Below are 19,788 nucleotides of genomic sequence, written 5' to 3'. Positions count from 1 at the left end.
GTAGAAGATAAACATTTGCGGAAGTCAAACTAGCTTATTCACCTCGCACTCCAACAGTGTATGTATGGTATAAACAGAGTATTTGTTGAAGTATTTGTAGAAAGTGTGTGTCCCCATTGTGAGAAAAGATAACGCACTTAATGAATGCAGTTCTTCTTGACATGTTTCTTTTCACAACAAAACCTTTTTTTCTCTGCTTTTTTGGTCGGAAACCGCTGTTTTTTGTTGAAACCAACCCATGTTCTTCTACCGATTAGTAAATAACGGAAAGCAGTAGAAAACCCTTTAATAAGCCTAATAAGCCAAAAAATAATTTGCAGACATGAAAGTAGAGCAAATATTTGCCGAATTATCTTTGTTTTGAGTTATCTGTAAATGAGCATCTAAATGTCATGCAATTAAATTGATCCGATGGGATTTAATCAATCTACTGTATATTGTCAATGAAATGCGTCTATTCATGGTGTTCATAACAAACAGGTAAACAATGTGTGCGTGCGTGTGGAATGCAGCCGGGGAGCTGACCTATTCCTCCGTCTGGAGGCGGAGACGGCTGAGTGTTTAATGTCACCACCGGGAGAGACCACAGGGGACATCAGTCGGGGTCGGGTGGGGCGATGTGTTTTGTGGGGGCTTTTTTTATGTTTTTGTGCCAAATCGATGTCTAAAAACGTCGATGTTTTCCCCGTTGTGACCAGTAATCACAGTCGTCACCTCCCGGTTTTGTTCCCGGGAAAGTGAGTCACAAGCTGTTGACGTGTTGGTGTGAAAAAATGTGTTTTGCTTCCCGATGTTTGACTCCTTCACATGCCGCCGCTGTCCTCTGCAACTCAACAGAGGCGCAGAGTCCTTGCGGACCCCTGACGCTCCTGTTTTGCTTTGTCAGAAGCTTGCAAATATTTGACAATGGCTCTCTGGGTTTTTGAGAAATTAACAAAGGCTGGAAATGCTCATTTGCAAAAACGGGAAGCACAGAACAATTGCAATATTATGATTTGTGATATTTGGCCAATCCAGTGAACTCATGTTTATCATGCTGGGATGCATTCCAGACCCACCTGAGATCGGTGAAAATCTGCAATATAGGGAGACCTGAAATAAAAAAAAATAAAAAATAAAAGTTTTACCCCCTCCCACACACTTCCAACACATTTAAACTTATTAGTAATTATTATTAAAAGACTCTTTTTAAAGTATTCCTTAGCGCCTATTATCCCTCTTGCAGGCAAGAAAGGAGAGCCTCTCATATAACATCACTTTGAGAAAATGAAAAGAAGACTGTCCAAATAAGAGGCAACGTGTGCTTGCTTTAAGCTGTTTATTTGTCGCTCCCAGTTGAGGTTTATTGGAAAACTTGAATTCAACATTGCATATTGAAACACCGAAATGTTCAACTAATTTTCGGAAATGGAAGTTCACTCGCTTAACGCTAACAGGTAATTTGAAACACCATAGACGGGCTAACGGAAGTTAACATAGATGGTCGGCTAATAATAAATCTTCAAACAACTGCTACTTTAAAACACACGGAGCAGCAACGCATACAAACAGTATTTACAGACATGCTTTGTGTTGTCTTTGCAACGATTGTTACTGCACCTTAAAAATTTGCAATATAAACGAATGATGAACCACTTGCTAGCAGATTACAGCCTGGAGTTGTTGCCAAGTCAAACTCATTTGCCCAGGAATAAGAACAATAGTGCTGGCCGAGGTAACAAACAATTTTAGAAATGAAAAAGAAAATCAGATTTCAAATTCGCCCTCCCAGTGCCAAATTCCATCCTCGAATTGCTTGGTAGGAGCAAATCTTATTACTGCCAACTTTGACTTTGTAGCAAGCTGCACCATTAATAAATACATTTGATAATCAGCCTTTTTGTCATGTTATTGGATAAGTATTGATTGTGAACTGCTCCACATGATGTACGTGGCACTGTTGCGTGCTGTTATACTGCGTTTTTGCGTAGAATTGATGCTGTGTGTAATTTTGACGGCCTCTGTGTTTTACGGGGCCTTCTCATTTGGACCCTTTGCTTTTTTTTTTTTTTTTTCCACCTTAAATGAGATTTTGCTCCGTCTGTTCGCAATTCGTAAGATTTACGCAAGCAGCATGAGTCACATTTGCATTCATCCGGAGCGACAAGCTGACATTTTCAATCCTCCTGTAGCTCCTCGCAGGCCTTTAACAAGCACTGTAAGTCACGTCGTCGCGCGAGCAGGAGAGCCGCGCTGCCGGTTCCCTCAGATGAAAGTACAGACAAAGCACGGCAATCAATTTTCCCCACGAGGCGCCGGGCCAGTTTGCGGCGCTGCGCCGGGGACGTCACGGGTCTCATCCTCAACCTTCACCATTGCAGAAAGTGGCGGTGAAGACGCTGAATGTCAACCCCCCCCCCCCCCCCCCCCCCCGGAGGGAGTGTTTATTTTCGTATGGGTGTTTTGCGCGTGTGTTTCTGGGGAATATTTCGGCTTGGCGGGGACTCTGACTGACACATCAGTTTGCCTCAATCGAGATGAAGAAATAATAGGAGCAGCTTGTTTGTGGTGGCGTTATAACGACACTTTAAACAACAGATGTGTGAACACATACGATGCAGCAACACATGTAGACAGACAATATAACAATACTCACAGACATACGCATATATATATATATATATATATATATATATGTATATATCACCTGTGGAAACTGACTAACATTACTGCAGTTTACTGAGTCATTTACAGCAGTTGTAAAACTCTTGTTTGTTTGTCTCCACATGACTGTGTTATACTGCCCCCCGGTGGTCAAGTCACGTACAATAGAAGGAGCGGCATTCAATGAATCATGATGCACACGCTGTTTAATTCGCTACATTCTATTTAATTACATTATTACTGCATGTGTTTTCAGTCAAATGTTATGAAATGTTATTTTTCTTTAAGTTTATTTGTGTCGCCCTTAATCCCAAAAGAGTCTCAAAGGGCTTCACAGGCCCACAGTTGGCAATGACTGACTTTAAGAGCTTTAAGACCTGTTGTTTGTTTCGGCTTTTTCTGCACTGTCAATTTGAAATGTCCTGTTTTTTAATAAAGGAACTGAAATTAAACTGTTTTTTTATCCAATTCTTCGATTAATCGAAAAAATAATTGATAGATAAATAAAACCTTTCTTTGCTACGTTCAAACCTTATCAATTCTGTTTCATATTTTCACCGTAATGTGAGAACACACAGTGTTCGATGAACATAGTAGAGGGCGAATTAAAAGCACAAGTAAAGCTTTAGTATTGCAAAGCTGAATGCATTTATCTTGAGTGAATTGTACAGTCGTAGGTCATCTTATCATCTCATGTCATCACGTCCCCCGTGTAATCATGAAAGTATAGCTCGTACGGACGGATCATCCGGCATTCCCGACTCGCTAACACCTCGCGGATTAGCGGTCCGCCGCCGGGCCGGCCGCCGATCTTTTGGTGTTAACGTAACAAGTCTCCGATTAATTGACAGATAGGAGAAAAAGGACGTCAGTCAACAAGGAGGCGAGGGCCTCGGATGAAATGATCCGATTCGTAAGCCGCCTGTAGCTTAGTCGGTCGGGAGCAAAGCTGCGTCTCCGTCACTCACGACGAAGCCAACAGAGAACAGCTGTGGCTTACGCAATTTCCCCGCAGTAAATCGTGAGGTCGCACATAGCGTACGGAGCGGAGCGGCGGCGCCGCATCGGTAATCTTCTGCTGGACGGCCAGAGTGGTCGCTCACACTTCCGGCGTAACGTGTACACATGGCCGAGATGGATGTTTGAGACGAACAGCTGCATCTTAATAAATAAGAATATCATGGAAAAAGTAGTCGAATTCAAAAAGTGAAATTCATATAATCCATTCAAGACACACAGAGTCAAATATTTTGTATTTTATATATTTTTTGGATAATATTGGTAATGATAATGTGATAATGATAATAAGTGATAATGTTGATGATTATAGCCGGCTATAATTACAGCTAATGGAAATTCACCATCTCAAAAAAGTTTTAATATTACATAAGAAACTAAGTGATTTTTAATACAGAAATTAGGTACACATTTTCTTATTACGTAACCATTCAATTTATGTATTTGTTGTCGGTGTCACCAATTGTGAAGTTACATTTTTAAAATACAATCCTGTAGTATTCCACGAATGGAAATTGTTTATTCTTTACAAATATTTTAGGAGTGCTCTAATGTAATGAAATAAAGTGCCTGAAAATTGTGGAAAAAAAAAAAAAATACAAAAATGAAAATTTGAATGTGAGCATTTTGAGTACATTCTTTCTTGATAAGCTAAACAGTTAACTAGACACTTTTTCTCCCCTGGTTTAGGTCGTGCCCCAAGTTTCGACCTGTCGCCTGGTCATTTTTTGGTATATTAGCCCAACTTCAAGATACGAGCAAGCCTAAGAGTTGCCGCCGCTTGATTGAAAATTGGAGCAATTCAAGTGGTTTAATGCCCTCAGATGTGGGCAAGGAGAGCCACAGTCGCCAATGCACTACGTGTCATTTATTGAACAGGACAAACACAAATAGAAAATGGAGCAACTAGCTGCTGTAAGCCACAGCTCACGCCCAGACACTCACACAGAGACTAAGTGGCCAACCTGACTTCAGCTTCTGATGTCACTCACGACCCCACACCCCTTAAAGGCACAAATCCAACACACGAATGCCACAAAAATGTACAGTACACTTGAAAAAAGCAGTTTATTTCTTCCCATTCTCTTTTATTGACCTGTGGGATTCCGCAGGGGTCAATCCTGAGACCCCTATTGTCCAATCTGTATATGCCATCGAAATAAAGTCAATTCAATTAATTCAATTTTACAGGTGCAGAAATGGCATCTGTAAGGCTTAATTCAAAGATAGTTTCAAGTGGACAATTCTAAGCACCATCGTTACTTCTGCCCTCAATACACAATATAATCAAACCAACTTTAACCCTAACACATTACTGTCACAGATTGCGCAGGGTGGTGCAAAGTGTTTAATTGCATCCCATGCTACAATGGGGCTCAAACTCTTTAGCTTATGCATCCCGAAATCCCCCTGGCTTTGTTGCCTGGTTGACGTTTCCATGCCCCGTGAGCCCTGCGCTCCGCGCGCTCATCCTCAGCGAAGATAAAGATGATTATTATCGAATCCTGTGGGTGCTGCCTGTCACTTCAAATGTATTGTGATTATTGTAATAGAAGGTTATGGCGTTGTCGTGTTATCCGGTACAGTAGATGCGTGCTCTCTCGACAGTTGACATTGAGTTTGTTACATTAGTTGAATGTTTAGTGTTTATCCATACTATCGCTCCGTCAACCACCCAATTTAGTTTTTTTTATATCAATTAAAAAATTATTCTCACACAAATTTACTGTGTGTAATTGTGCAGGATTTTCTTTACTTTACCCCAAAAACGACATTGTTTTTCTTAATTTCAACACACATAGGCCAGATAATTTCTCGTGTCAGTGGAACTGTCAAACAAAATCCAAGAGATTTTGAAGGGGAAAAAAAAAATCCCATAGGAAATCGTCATAACATCTTTATTAACTGTGCAAACGATGTTTCAAATAAAAATTTGAAAAAGTTATTTTGCTATCAATATACTGTGTCTCTATTAGTGATCCTCAAAGGGTATGTGGGCTCCCTCTAGTGGTATGCAAAAGAGTGACTGAATTAAATAGAATAGAAAATGGTTACACTATATTACATTTATAACATACAATCAAGTCCTCACCATTAATAATCATAAGCGGAATCTCAGTGTGGGTACGCAATTCTATGCCATGCTGATGTTTTCGTGTGCAGCAGAAAGCAGCAAGGAAAAGAAGTTGTGGCTTCTCAGGTTGAGTCATTTGGGCGGTGTGCAGTACAGAAGGCCTCAGTGGCGCACGACGGAATAAGGTGGTCACGGTCGGGCGTGGATGAAAGGCTGCAATGAATGAGAAATAAAAGCCTCACTTTCGAGCCAATTACAAACAAGCTGAATTTTGGTGCGTTCCTGGAAGTCCCACACAAATGACTCTAAATGTCTAATAAATTTACCCGGAAAAATAAGGCAACGTCGGCATGCGTGTGAGAGAGGGATCGAGAGAAATATCCACCTGGGGATCCGGTTGCCACGGTTTCCATGGCAATGTCACACTGATTAATGTGCAGGCATGTAAAAAGCGAGGTTTGTGCTCCTTTTTTTTTTCTTCTTTTCGAAGCGAAGTCGAAGCGTTAATAAAAGCACATGTAAAATGAGGACTCAGCAAAGCACATTGGGAGAAAAGAAAGGTCGATTGATGTCTGCAGAAGTTTTGTTGATCCCCATTTTGCCCCCTTGAAACTTTGTTCTTCCGGGTGGCAAAAGCCCAAGCCATCGCCGATAACTGTACACTACGAGCAAACAAACAAAATGTCATTTGACCAAGGCAGCACAATTGCGACAACAGGAGAAATACTGGACAGCAGCTTCTTCTCAACCGGCGTTGCTTGAATGTGGAAAGTCGAAGACGTTAAATTGCTTCAGAGGGAATATAGACTGAAATTTTCATTTCAACAGGTAAGTTGATTAAAAAAATAAACATTGTGGACAGTTAGACATGATCAATGAGGGATTGACTCATTGAATCAGAATCAGAATCATCTTTATTTGCCAAGTATGTCCAAAAAACACACAAGGAAGTTTTCTCCGGTAGTCGGAGCCGCTCGAGTACGACAGCAGACGGTCAATTGACAGAGAACGCTTTTGTGACATAAAGACAATGACAAAAAAAAAAAAATGCCGGTACATTTTATTTTTATTTTTGATTCCTTGTTCCTTGAATTGATAGCAAAATGCTCGTTTGACGGTGACATGAATAGCGCGCTGATGTTCGCTAGCACTAGACTGCCGCATACTCCAGGTTTGGCACCTGCAGATTCACCTATCTTTTGGGTTGATTTCCACTATTTTTTTTCAATTTTTTTTTTTTTTTACAATTTTATTTTCAATGTATTCTTTTTTTTTTTGGGGTGGGGGGAAACCCTAAAAACGCTTAGTGGCAGTTTGTCTTATTGCTTATTCAATAATATTTTGGAGTTGAAAAAAAACAAAACATTTAGAAAAAAAAAAAGAAAAAAAAAACCATTTTTTTTTCAATGCAATTCTAATGGGTATCCGGGGATTTTTGCTGTTCGTGAGCCCGCCTAGACCCCAACCCCTGCGAAGAGCGGGGGCTCAATGTATATGTGCTGGTCCAAAAGTTTTTGTAATGCTTTTCAGTTCCTGTTAGCGGTCGTCAGTCACTTTCGGGCATCTGGAAGTACCCTGGCTCCTATTGTTTGCAAAAATGATGAAAAGGTCTCTTCACACATGTAAAAGAGGCTTTAGTGTATATCCTAGTCGGCCTCATTAAATGCCGTGTTTGATGATCAAAGTTGGTTTGTGATGAAAGGTGCAGCGTGCATGCGTGTAAACACGGGATTTCCCCTGTTAATTAGAGCAACAGCGGGCATGATAAAGGCCCAAAGCCCCGCGTGTTCTCTGTTTGGTTTTTTTCCTCCTCTTTGGTAAACAATTTACACGACGTTATCGGAGAACGACGTCGACATCTTCCCCGTCATCGACGGCACATCTCATCATTGAAAAATCCACCGATCTGTAATCCGGTGAGCCCGCTTCAGAGATGATCTCGTGTCCCACTCCCCTCTAATGAGCTCGTCCGTTTGTGTGTGTGTGTGTGTGTGTGTGTGTGTGTGTGTGTGTGTGCACGCGCTCGTGTTGGCGCGCGAGTGCCATGTTTGATATCCTAATGCCTTTTCATGTTTAATTCACGAGCAAGGCTAGAAAGGCGCACAATCGAAGGAGGCGCACAACAAACGCGGCTATCAAAGACAACGGGCGGCCCGTCGGGTAAACGCTACGCGTGAGGATTACTTCACGGGATCCAAAACGGCTCACTGTGTCCCCCGACCACCCCACTCCCCGCTATATTACGTTTTTTTTAAGTGACCGTTTTTTACAGATTTTTCTTACTGTAATCCCCTCAGACGTGGGAAAGGAGAGCCGCAGTCCCTAATTTCCCCTTCAACGGTTTACTGAACCCTAGAGAAGACTAAAACACAGTCCGCGCACCCACGCAGGAGCTGCTGTTGGCCACAGACCCACGCAGACACTCACACGCATATTTTATTCCTTGTAAAATATTTTTCAAATATTTTTTTTTTTTTTAAGTTTTAATATTGTAGGCTATGAAGTGTTTATTTTACCGCGAACAAAAGTGTACTGAATGTGCAATAGGTTAAAACGAGGGAACACTGTATTGTGTTTGGCAATAATACTTCACTATATAATTTCATAAGCAGCCGTGGCTGCAAATCAAAGTGTTTCGCCTCTCTGTGTCCAGACTGCAAATAAGAAGGGGTAAGAATCACCTTTCTCGTCATGAACATGCATGCATGCACACAAAATGTGTTCTCTGCATTTTACCCATCGCAATGAACGCACACACACACTTTTGAGTATGAAACCCCATTGCAACCCCCGTAAAGATTGAATTGTATTTTCATTGTTGGCCGCATTTCATCACTAAGCTGCCGAATGACACTTTGTAAGGGTAGCGGCCTGGCGCATGACTTCAGCAAGCCTCCCCCACGTCGACATTTGAGTTTGTGCCAGTTATCGGACGAGAACGCTGGCAGCGCTGTTAGCTAATGCTAGCGGCTAATAACACTGCAGCTCCGTTGCCTTTTTGGGCTTGGACACGACAGTGTTTCCATGTCGTCTGCTGGCCGGACTCTTGCCGTCTCTTGAAAGAGACATTTTCACAAATGGGGAGTTTTAAGATTGAAGCCCACTCGGTTGTTTAATTTCACATTTGGGTGGGCAGGCACCCAATTGTGTGTATACAAACAATACAAAGGAACTGAACTGATTCTATATGGGTCAGACGAGGTGACGAAATGGGTGTATATGCGCTTTTCCAGGTTCTTGCACATCAACACGGGGCAGGGAGGGTAAATAATGAAGGCACGCATGCGAGCGAGTCCGTAAACACTTGCGGCCAGCCCGAGGCACAGAATTAACGTCTTGCCTGTGACTTCTTTGCGCTTCTGCAGGATCTCAAATGACCTGTGACTTAAGATGCAAAACAGCACATTGTAACACAGACAGTGAGGGCAAGGCGCAGATGTGTGAGAAACCTGTAAATATTTCATCTGTAGTAAAGGCAGGACCATAATGGCAATGAGAGAAATCGACTGAAGGTAGCTAGAATCTTCGCTATTGCGGTCTCTCAGCGAGGCTCTTTAAGGATAAATTGACTATCCTCACAATTGTTGAACGGCTTTAAGGAGCCCCAAAAAAATGGAGGAAGACCCAGGAGGCCCCAAGACAGAAGAGGCATAAATTACTGCACCATCTGTTTGTTTTTTTCTCCCTCATCCCCAAGTTGGGCTGGTGCCAACGAGCAAAAATAGCAAGGCATCGTGCCAATTAGAATTTTCCTGGACTCGTCATTTCCTGCCAATCGCACAATAACTACTCGACATTATGCAGCCATGTTATGCATTTTCCCTCTGCTTCTAATCACTCGCCAGCTTTTTCTGGCGTCTTCGTGCGCTTGCTCAGTCAGTGTATAAGTGCGTGTCAACACGGAGAGAAACTAATGTTGAAAGGAGGACCTTTGAGATCAAACGTAATCCATTCTGCCCGATAAGTTATCATTAAGGTCTAAAAGCAACATTTTTGATCGTTGATTGGACCAATACACAGTATTGCCTGATTCCATTCAAATCGACACGTAACAGTTGATCAACAGTATTTCCTCAGAGGGAAGTGGCCACCGAGTTTCGAGTGTCACAGAGCGTCATCAGCAGGTTGCAATAGAGATGCAGAGACTGGGAGACTCACAGAAAGGCACAGAAGTGGGCGCCCTTGGAAATTCAAAGGAAAAACACCTGTTGGGAATTTTGCTGTTCAGGTTCTTGTTAGGGAACAGCAGGTTGTGCATTTTAGGTGAATCCCGAAATTTGATCTGAAAGCCCAGTATCGCTAATGTTTTGTGAATAGCGTGTCTTGGCGGGCGGGCTTTCTTTGCGAATTGTTGTTATGTACAGTAAACTGCTATTTTGATTGGCCATAAACACCTGCGCTTATATGTACTTGTGGCTCAAAAGCAAAGCGTGGAGAGTCTCTGTCGCCGACATCCAGCAACAAATGTTTAAACTCGCCTGTTGTTTTGTGGCCATCCGTTTCTTCCTTGAGAATCGCGCCATGTTCTTGTGGTTCAAAAAAAGAATAATACAGGACAGCATATCGCATGTGGAGCCTCAAAACCCGATACAGGGTCACAATTTTCTGTTGCAGTGCGGTTGTCGATGTGGGCTGCTTCATCGCTTTTCGCGCCGCGACGGGTCGCCGGCTCATTAAAAGAAATTGATCGACGGGACTTCCATTGCGACTCATCGTTATCTCTATTGTCACCCAAATGGTTTCTCCCTGCGCGCGACACCATTCCACACTTTCAAGGAAATCGTCTTGGTAGTATTCGTGCAATCCGAAGAGCAAACCTATCACTTTGGCGCTCGGCAGAGGTAATCATTCGCTTCAGTTTCCTCGCTCCAAGTGTCAACATTTGAATTTGGGTTCCAGGAAGGCTATCAGAGCATCAATCCCCAGTTGCTTGCAAAAAAAGATCTTTGTGCCAGATGTGCCGGCCATCGTAAACAGCTGCTCAATTCGCCGTCTCTCGGCACGGCACGCGGCACGCGCTGTTCATTCACTGCGCGTATTTGTGCCTGTGCAACACTGGCGCACCGAAATGGGCGAAAGATGCCGGGATGCCTTCCAGAATGACAAGATGGAGAGAAGTGACACACGAGCAAGGCAAACTTTACACATTCCCACACGCTGACAAAGGCCTGACATTTCCCTTCCAGATGGATATTTCTGCTTTATTTGCTTTTCCTCCGCCTGGTCATTCATTCACTGTTTGTGCGTGTAATTGTGAGATGATGTTGCAAGTCAGCTGGGATAGGCTCCAGCTCACCTCTGACCCTGTTGAGGATAAGCACCATAGAAAATGGACGGATGGGTCTTTTACATTCTTTGTAATCTGTGGCTACCATTCAGGAGGAAAGTTGAGTGAGAAGTGGTTCTCTTGAGATTATGCAGCCGCGAGGCATTCATTACACCGGTGTCTAGGCACATTCCATTTTGGAAAAGTCTCACAGGACGCTACCATACAAAGATCTATTATTCGTCATAAATACAGATAATCATTTTGGAACCAAGGAAGTGATTGACTGGTTGCGAATCACGATCTTGCGCTAACATGCTAACCGTGCTTCGTGCTGTCGTGTTTCCAGGATCCCAGAAGCAAGCACAAGTTCAAAATCCACTCCTACGGCAGTCCCACCTTCTGCGACCACTGTGGCTCTCTGCTGTACGGCCTCATCCACCAGGGCATGAAATGTGACAGTGAGTGCGGCGCCCATGGATCCTCTCTTTGTACCATCCCTAACGAGAACAGATGGGAGTACAGTAAACGGTCAAAGTTTCCGCTCAAATGCCTCTCGCCGTCTTTCTTAGTAGGATTCACATCCTGTGCCTTCTTCTTCCTACTTGGAAGAGGAGTAATTAATGCTGCACTACCAAACTTGAACCACGCCACTTGTATAAAATGTCATGGAAAACATGAAAACATATCACACGCATATGACAAAGAACTTTGAGTCCACATCTGTTTGTGCTGATGGACGAGAAGGAGCACAGATGGAAGGTGTTGACTGCTATGTTAGCATTTTGTGCTAGCTAGCTAGCTGATGATTGACTAGTAGCTTTTGATGAAGTGACAAGCTAGCTCGTCAGCATGAGAAGCTAGCATATTAGTCTATATCTTCACTCACGGGTTCTTCTTGTCAAACAGCGCAAACAAGTCAAGTGAAGGTGTAAACTAGACTGTTACATTGTAAAAAAAAAAAAAAGAAAAAGTGTCGGGAAAACGCAAAAAACGTGTCGTCCACACATTGATGCTGGCTGAAATGAGGTCGACTGAGGGCCACTGACGGCTCACGTATGCAAAATAGATGGAACTTCAGGCTACATTTTTTCACATAATGTTTGGTCAAACACCAAACGTTTGAGCTACCACAGTATTGTCCTCTGCGCCACACTACAGTGGTTAGCGTGTCTGCGTTCTGTGTTTGAATCTTCTATACATTTTATGCTTACAATCCGCTATATGCGGAATATAGTCATGTATAACGTATATCATTTTTTTCGACAAATTTATATGATAAATGTAAACGTGAACAAAGCCCAACCATGGGATATTGTCAGCTCTTGAAGACTTCCTGTGTAAAACAAAAGACAGTGTTGACGTTTACTATTTCGACGGGCGCTTTTTTTCCCCCGGGTCTCCTGCCATAGGGCTCCGCCAGTCACCAGAACGGAGGGCTTTGACCAGGTTTGCCGGATGCGGAAGTGGTTTGCGCAGCTACTGCCCCCGCGACCCGACCTCGGATAAGCGGTAGAAAATGGATGGATGGATGGATGGATGTGTGCTCTTTAAAGATGTTTCCAAAAAAGTGTTTTATGGTCTCTGTAACACAGCTTTTCACCTTTGGCAAGTGTGTCTAAAACGGGGGGTCACTGTCTGTAAAATGGACAGATGGATGGATTGTCCTCCTCTTATATCCCCATTTTTCACATTTCTTTCCACTCGGTACGGCGTCCCCCTCATCTTTTCAAGTCATCTCCATCCATCACCTTCTCTGGCTCTCTCCTCCTCTTCCGCGCTCCATCCATCTGCGGGTCTCCGCTCGGAGGCCTGATCGCAGATGGTAATGGGAGCAGGGCAGAACAAATTGGCACGGGGGAGGCCATCGCCATGGCGAGTCTCTCCCCCGCCCGTCGCTCGTCCGTGTCCTTGTCTCCTCGCGGCGTGTCGGATTTACAGGTCGGCCGAGCGGAGGCAGGAAAGGTGACGTGAAGTGTTGCGGGAGATCGACAGGAACTGGAGAGACGATGTCCCTTCTCCTTCTTTGCGTGTACTTTGTCATGTACGATCTTCTGCACTAACAGGACACGGCATTAGGTACACCCGATCCAATGAGCATCTTTTCTAGTTTCATCCACGCAGTTTCTGTACCGCTTATCCTCACTCGGGTTGCGGGTGCGGTGGATCGATGAAGTTTCACACAAATGTAATAATAATAATAATAATCCCCTCCAATGATATCATTAGTGTGCAGATGTGTACCTAATGACTTGTCCCGTGAGTGCACTCCATACAGTATGTACCGATGTAGATAAAAATAGATACGGCGATAGACGTCGCCGGTAAAGATCAGCTCCCAGAATTGTGAATTAAATACAACTCATTTCTCCTCCTTCCTGAATGCAAGCCAAGTATCTCCATCTGTTTACGTCTCAATGCTGATCGTTTTTATTTCTTTTTCTTTGAAAGCTAACCCCTTTTTGTTCTCCTTTGCCTTTCATCTCGTCGCGTCCAGCCTGCGACATGAACGTGCACAAGACGTGCGTGGTCAACGTGCCCAGCCTGTGCGGGACGGACCACACGGAGCGCCGGGGTCGCCTCTTCCTCAAGATTGAGGTCAGCGGCGACAGGCTACACGTCACAGGTCGGTCGCAACGCAGTGTGGCTTCACTGACGCGCGCGTGCGTGCGAGGATGACGTGCGGAAGCGACTCCCCTGCTGTGACTGGGAGATGTTGTGAAAGATTTGCGCGCTATTCACGCTAATCTCCGTGCTGGTTGGTGTTTCTAAAGCGGACGCTTTTGGAATTGTGCGTTCGTGCGCCGGCCACACTGGGACACGGCCGATGCATTCTGGTTGCGCATATGTGCCGCCTCGACCTCGATATGCCACCTCATGTGGGCAAAACAGGCAACATAACGACCAGGGGGGAATTTTAAAAAGTAAGGCTGTCTTTGGTGCACCTCTTATTCACGTCCACGGTGAGCTTTTAAGAGGACGACCTATGGAAAATTGACTTTTTAATGAATCGGATACAAAAAATAAGCGCTACCTTGATTTTTGCCCCAAAAACAAAATCCACTGTATTGTATAGAAATATAATTGTCATGCTTTGGGTTGTGGTTAGTGTTGTTCCATGTTTGTCGTGTGCTCATTTAGTTCATTGTGTCCACCTGTTGTGGTCAACCTTCTGCCTCGTGTCGACCAATCGGCTCCCTCCAGCGGCTCGTGTCTTGTCCAGCTGTTCCTCGATGTCTCGTCAATCTGTTTGTATTTAGTTCCCTGGTTTCTTTCACGTCTTGTCGGTTCATTGTCATTGCACTATGTCATTGTCCCTGTCTGTTCCACGCCTTACCCACCAGTCATAGTTGGTTCCCAGTTTTAGGTTTATTGAAGTGTTTCTTTGGTTATTTGTTGTTGGACTTCGTTGAGTTCGCTTTATCGGTGTTCCTTGTTTGCCTTTTTTGGAAATTAAATATAATTTTTGGAGACTCCTGCATTCCTGCCATGCGTCCCTGCTTCCCTGCACTTGGGTCCTCCACGTTTTTGCCTTGCCGTCCTCGCCTTCGACAACCCTAATCGTGACAATAATGAAACATTTAAAAAAGAGAATGCAGATCACTTTAAACTTTAAAAGTGTAATTAGTCTATGTACTGCTGTATTCTTGTGTTGCATGTGTGCCTTTAATGGGTGTGGCCTAGTGAGTGACATCAGGAGCTGGAGTCGGATTAGTTGTTCCGTCACTTGCACTCGACGTGCCTCTAAAAACTGGCTAATATCAGCAAGACAAAAAAATAGGGTGTATAAAGTATCTTTATTGTATTTTTTTTAACCCTTGGAGTATTTTAACAAAAGCGTGTAACAACCTTGTTATTAAAATATGTAGGAATTGTTTCAAATTGTGGGGGGGGGGGAAGGCATGTCTCCATTGAAAGAAAATAGGATAGAGTAGCCGTTTCCATGGTTACCATCCTCACACACAAGACTCACAGGAGGAGAGCGGCGAGAGTGCGGCTCCCCATCAGTGGGGACCAATTAAACGCAGAGCGCAGAGATGGCCAATGGGCGACGGCCAATGGGAGCGGAGAATACCTCTGACGGCCATTCAGAAAAAAGGAAGGTCACTTTATTAGGAACGACTGCACAATGTCATGAAATCCAATACAAGAACCGTACAAAAAAATGGAACTTTTGATTTAATTTCCATCGCGGGATGAGTATCTTATCTATATTGTGTATGCAGTGTTCCCTCGCTATATTGTGTGTTGGCGTGGCAACACTTCCAAATGAGCCTGTCACTCAAAAGCTGCACCTGGACTGGAGAAGAGCGCAGCATAATAACCCTTAGGGAGGTAACGGAAAGTGACAGCTGGGTCACTCGTGTAACCTCTTCCGCCCTCTCGCTGCCGCACGCACGCAGCGAAATGAGGTGCGAGTGATTCTCAAACAGGAAAAACACACACAGCAGAAAGCCAGTGTGTGATTGATTTGTGGATCCCCGCCCCCCCCCCCCCCCACTGGAAATGGAGAAGGCGTGTATCCACGGTGGTCTTACATCATGCGTACACTCCATATATACTTCACACTTCATTTACACTGGTGAGTGTTGAGTTCATCTCCTGAGGACGATAATATTTCCTTTTGATGTCGTGCGTGTCGTCGTCAATGAGTGGGAACCGTAAAATAAAAGCAAAATGGCGCAGAAGAAGTGGGGAGCGACCGTTTCTCCGAACCGGAAAGGCCGACACGCGTCCGTTTCGTCAAATAATGATGTACAGAAAAATACAACTGATGTATGGCAAAAGTTGAAAAGTCAGTAAGTTACTCGTGTAGTCGTACTCTTAATGGATGTGTGAATGAATAACAATAGTATGTGGATGATGTACAGCATTAGGAAAGAACAAAAATCACTGCTCCAATATATGTTGGGTCTGAAAAGAGAACTGGAGGCAGTGGAAGTGTATGTTCTTTTGTGTGTGTCGTGTTTCGGTTCAGGCTCAGCTCTCTAATGGCCGCAGTGCAGCCTGAGCTGCTGCTTCTTGTTTCTTTTGGGTTTTTTTCCCGTCTCCCCTCCGGCTTCTGCAGACAAGTGGTGGGGGGGGTCCGTGTGGTTCAGCTCTCCGTTCAGCGTGAACTCGATTAAATCTTTCCAGTCAACAAAACATACAAATCTGTCAGGTTCCCTGGGCAGAAGCGCGTTCCTCGTCATCATTTCCCTTCTCGTAATATTAACGTCGCTTGTCCCTCGGCTTCATTGCAAATCCTGCATGACTCTACGGACAAAAGTATTGAGGCACAACTCTTCCGGAATTCTTAATCAGCCGTGGTTGTGCTAGACCTCTTTGTTGCCCCTGAATTTTAATTTCTAACCTTTAGACATTTGTACGATGTATCGATATGTCACGAAAGATGGTAAATAACATCCGCTTGGCTAACGTGCACTGGCAGCCAAGCTCAAGCACAACCTCCTGTTCTTTCTGAGTCCTCCGGCAATATCGGAACCGGTGAAGCCTGGTTTCATGGGTGTGGCCATCTTGGAAATGGGAGCTGGCCCAGTTGTTGACCTGATGAATCAGGAAAAAGTGCTGAGCGCAACAGCGGACTGCCCGCTAAATGTCAAAATTGGAACTACACCTTGATTCAGACCAGTATTCATCAGAGTTTTGCCTTTTCGCTATTCATTTCCAGTTAGCCCTCATTAGTCCTCACTGGCTTTGATTCCATTGTACAGTATCAGGTGCTGAGTTATTGCTTCTATCTTAAAGCGTTTAGTCGAGCTCTGACCTTGCGGAGCTGAGTTATTCGACTTTCAATGCAATGACAAAAACGCCGATGTTTAGCAATTTAACATCACAACCCTTCTGGCTAGGTCACATGATTAACATTTGGTAGCAATCAGACACAATATCTAGCACGAGTTTGTATCGGAAGAACACCTGGAAATGGCCACTCCCCACCAGAATGACGGACTTTTCAAGCATGACTTTTTGGTAGGTCAACTTATGCTCGACAACTTATGCTCGACATTTTCAAATTTCATGTTGCTAAGTGCTAACAATTCAAATTTAGCAAAATAGCTGCAAAATAATGACTACGAATAACGGAGCGAATCGATTCCAAGAAGGCACCGCATGCGTGAGCCTCAATGAGCTTCATTGAAATATGCTCATCTTCAATGAATGAGTCTGGACTCGTTTCAAATTGGATGTCATTTAAGAGAGGTTGTCAGCAAGGAATGAAGGTGGAAGGGTTTGTTGGCACAGAGGCGGAGGTGGAATTCAGGGTGGCCAGCGATTTGCAGCCTCGTGAAAGAAGTCATCACTTTCCTCCCCTTCAAGCACCCCTGGTTGAAGTTACATTGCTTAACGCTGATCATGTACATTGAACTGATGGAACTATTGTAGAGAGGAGGTAGTTATGAAGAGAAGAGGCTCTCAGACGGAGCCCTGGGCAACACCAGGAGAAATCTTTTGAGCTGCATTAATTGGCTCCCTGTAAAAAGTCTTCCCAGGAGCTGTTCTTGCTCCAAATTCCATATTTTCCTCCATTTTGACTTCCTGTAGCTCTCCAGGTGTTTCGATGATGTAGTGTTGCTCATTTCATCCTCACACCGTCTTCTGTCATCACTGCTAAAGTCTGCTCCTTACCTCCTGCCAACACCACCACTTTTCTTTTTTTACCAGAGGGCATCGGCAGATGTTTTATTTTGAAGTGTCAAGAAAAGGCCTGCAAACACGCATGCGAGGTTGACGCACACACTGGCTTGCTCAGGGGGAGATTTCCCATGGCTGACATGCTCGCCTCAGGTCGGAAGCGGAATCTCCGCCACGATCGGGCTTCTGAAGCGAATGTTGCCGTGGCCGTTGCTAATGAAGTTGAAGTTACATGGGCCAACACGACTGATGGTGAAGACCCTGGGCAGGTTAAATTGACACGGCAACACACACACACACAGGCTGAAATCTGATTGGACAAAAAAAATGGAACATACATTTACATTTACTGGACGCAGTGCAACAAAATGCTCCAAAATGAAGAGAATAGAAATAAATGAATGTAAATTCATGTGTGAATGTAGGTTGTTTAATGGAGGTCAGTGGTTCAAAAGGTGTTTCGGTACGTAAATAAAGTTGCCAATTTAACTTCAAATTTAACACTCAGTAGAACACAACAAAATGCTCGCTGTCGTCGCTGCGTGCTCGCTCGGATCTCTGGCAGCGCACAGCGGGGATGCAGCCAGCTCATATTTTGGCCTCGCTGCCCCCCCCCCCCCTCCCCTCCTCCTTCCTCCCCCTCCAGATTATCAGACATCCTTAACTCGCACATGGCATTGTTATGCAACAACACATTTGAATTTCAAAGCCTTTTCGTGAGATCACGCTGCACCGCACGCACGGCCGCCCGAAGCGGGGATCCGGGTTACGTGTCACATTTGGCCGCTTTTATTTTGGATGCCAAGCAACTATTGAACTCAGGTGGCAAAGATTTGTTTCGATAGATTATTCATCTCTCCATTTACTGTATATACAGTCGACACGGAAAATGATTGTTGTGCATAATCAATGTAAATATGATGAAATAATGTAGTATTGTGTAAGGATTTGTAGCTAATGAGTCTTCTTTATAAAAATAATAAAGCACAGTACAGGCAAGAGCCAATTTACATGTTTATGAGAATGGTAAAAACAAAACAAAACTCACAGTGGATAATGAGTGTAACATATGTTGCAATGTTCAATTATGTTACAATGTAAAATATTGCTGCTGTCCAATAAAAATCATTTTTTAATCTGAAACATTTCACATTTTATAAAACATGAATTTAAAACAATTCAAGTTACAGCAACAATATACGGTAATAAATCGTATATTATATAACATTTAATCGAACTGTCCGCTGAACATTTGACACAATTCAACTCTGAGGAACTTCAAAATCCAATTTGTCTTTTTTCACATTCACACTTTATTAAATATTTTTAAATAATTCTATAATAACAATAATATAATACAATTTTACAACAATGTAAAACCTGTGTGAAATTTCAAATCATGGAATCGCTCATATTCTTGTTAGCATAATTGCCTCAATCATTATGGAACGTTTTTGGGCAAAAAAAAAAAAAAAAGAAAGAAAACAACAGCTAATTCAACAAAGACGTGCAGTTGCTTCGATTCGACCTTTTACAGATTACCCCGATGACTAAGAATCGACACAAACGTTAAAAAAATATTTATTATTTGATTTTTTTTTGCAAGCAAATTGGTATTTTGTTATTGCTGTGGTGACAGTAAAGTTAAAAATGACTTACGCAATAATGCTATAATTAATAACACTGCGCAACATGAACAGTGATCCTTTTTTTGTAGATGATATATTATATACAAATCATTTCTTGTCATCGGGCGTCCACGTGTGTTTTCATCGTTTTCGTCCAAACGAGTCGCAAAAAGCAAACGGATGCAAGAAAGCGCGTGCACGCATATTCTGCGATGGCGAGTCGCACACACGGCGCGAGCGGAGGGGACGAAACACGCACACACGCGCTCTCGTATCCAAGCAACAACCGACAGTCGAGTCGGTCCTTGATCACAGTTTTGTTGTGTGTGCGCGCTTGTTATTAAATTCCGTACAAGTTGCTTGCCTATGGAAAGCCCTTTTGAGCATTTCATTCACAACCTCGATAGCCAGTTTATGGCCCATGTACTAGCACGCGCTTCGTCCTCACGAGTAAGACAATTCGGCACACTAGGAGAACAACTCGGGCCCACTGGTCGAACACCCGCGTCGTACCGGCAATGTCT

General features: G+C 43.6%; 1 protein-coding gene across 2 annotated transcripts in view; it reads left to right on the top strand.

Moving 5' to 3' along the window:
- The window catches only part of prkcab (protein kinase C, alpha, b), a 74,884-nt gene that overhangs the window by 38,703 nt on the left and 16,393 nt on the right, over positions 1–19,788 (top strand). For both annotated transcript variants that reach the window (XM_061749697.1, XM_061749698.1), the window contains 2 exons: positions 11,350–11,461; positions 13,498–13,626. In XM_061749697.1, coding sequence (XP_061605681.1) covers positions 11,350–11,461; positions 13,498–13,626 — 241 coding nt within the window. The remainder of the gene's footprint in view (positions 1–11,349; positions 11,462–13,497; positions 13,627–19,788) is intronic.

This window comes from Phyllopteryx taeniolatus, chromosome 16 (genome assembly GCF_024500385.1).
Source record: "Phyllopteryx taeniolatus isolate TA_2022b chromosome 16, UOR_Ptae_1.2, whole genome shotgun sequence".
NCBI classification, from domain to species: Eukaryota; Metazoa; Chordata; class Actinopteri; order Syngnathiformes; family Syngnathidae; genus Phyllopteryx; species Phyllopteryx taeniolatus.
This window is presented reverse-complemented; position numbering and strand designations above follow the sequence as displayed.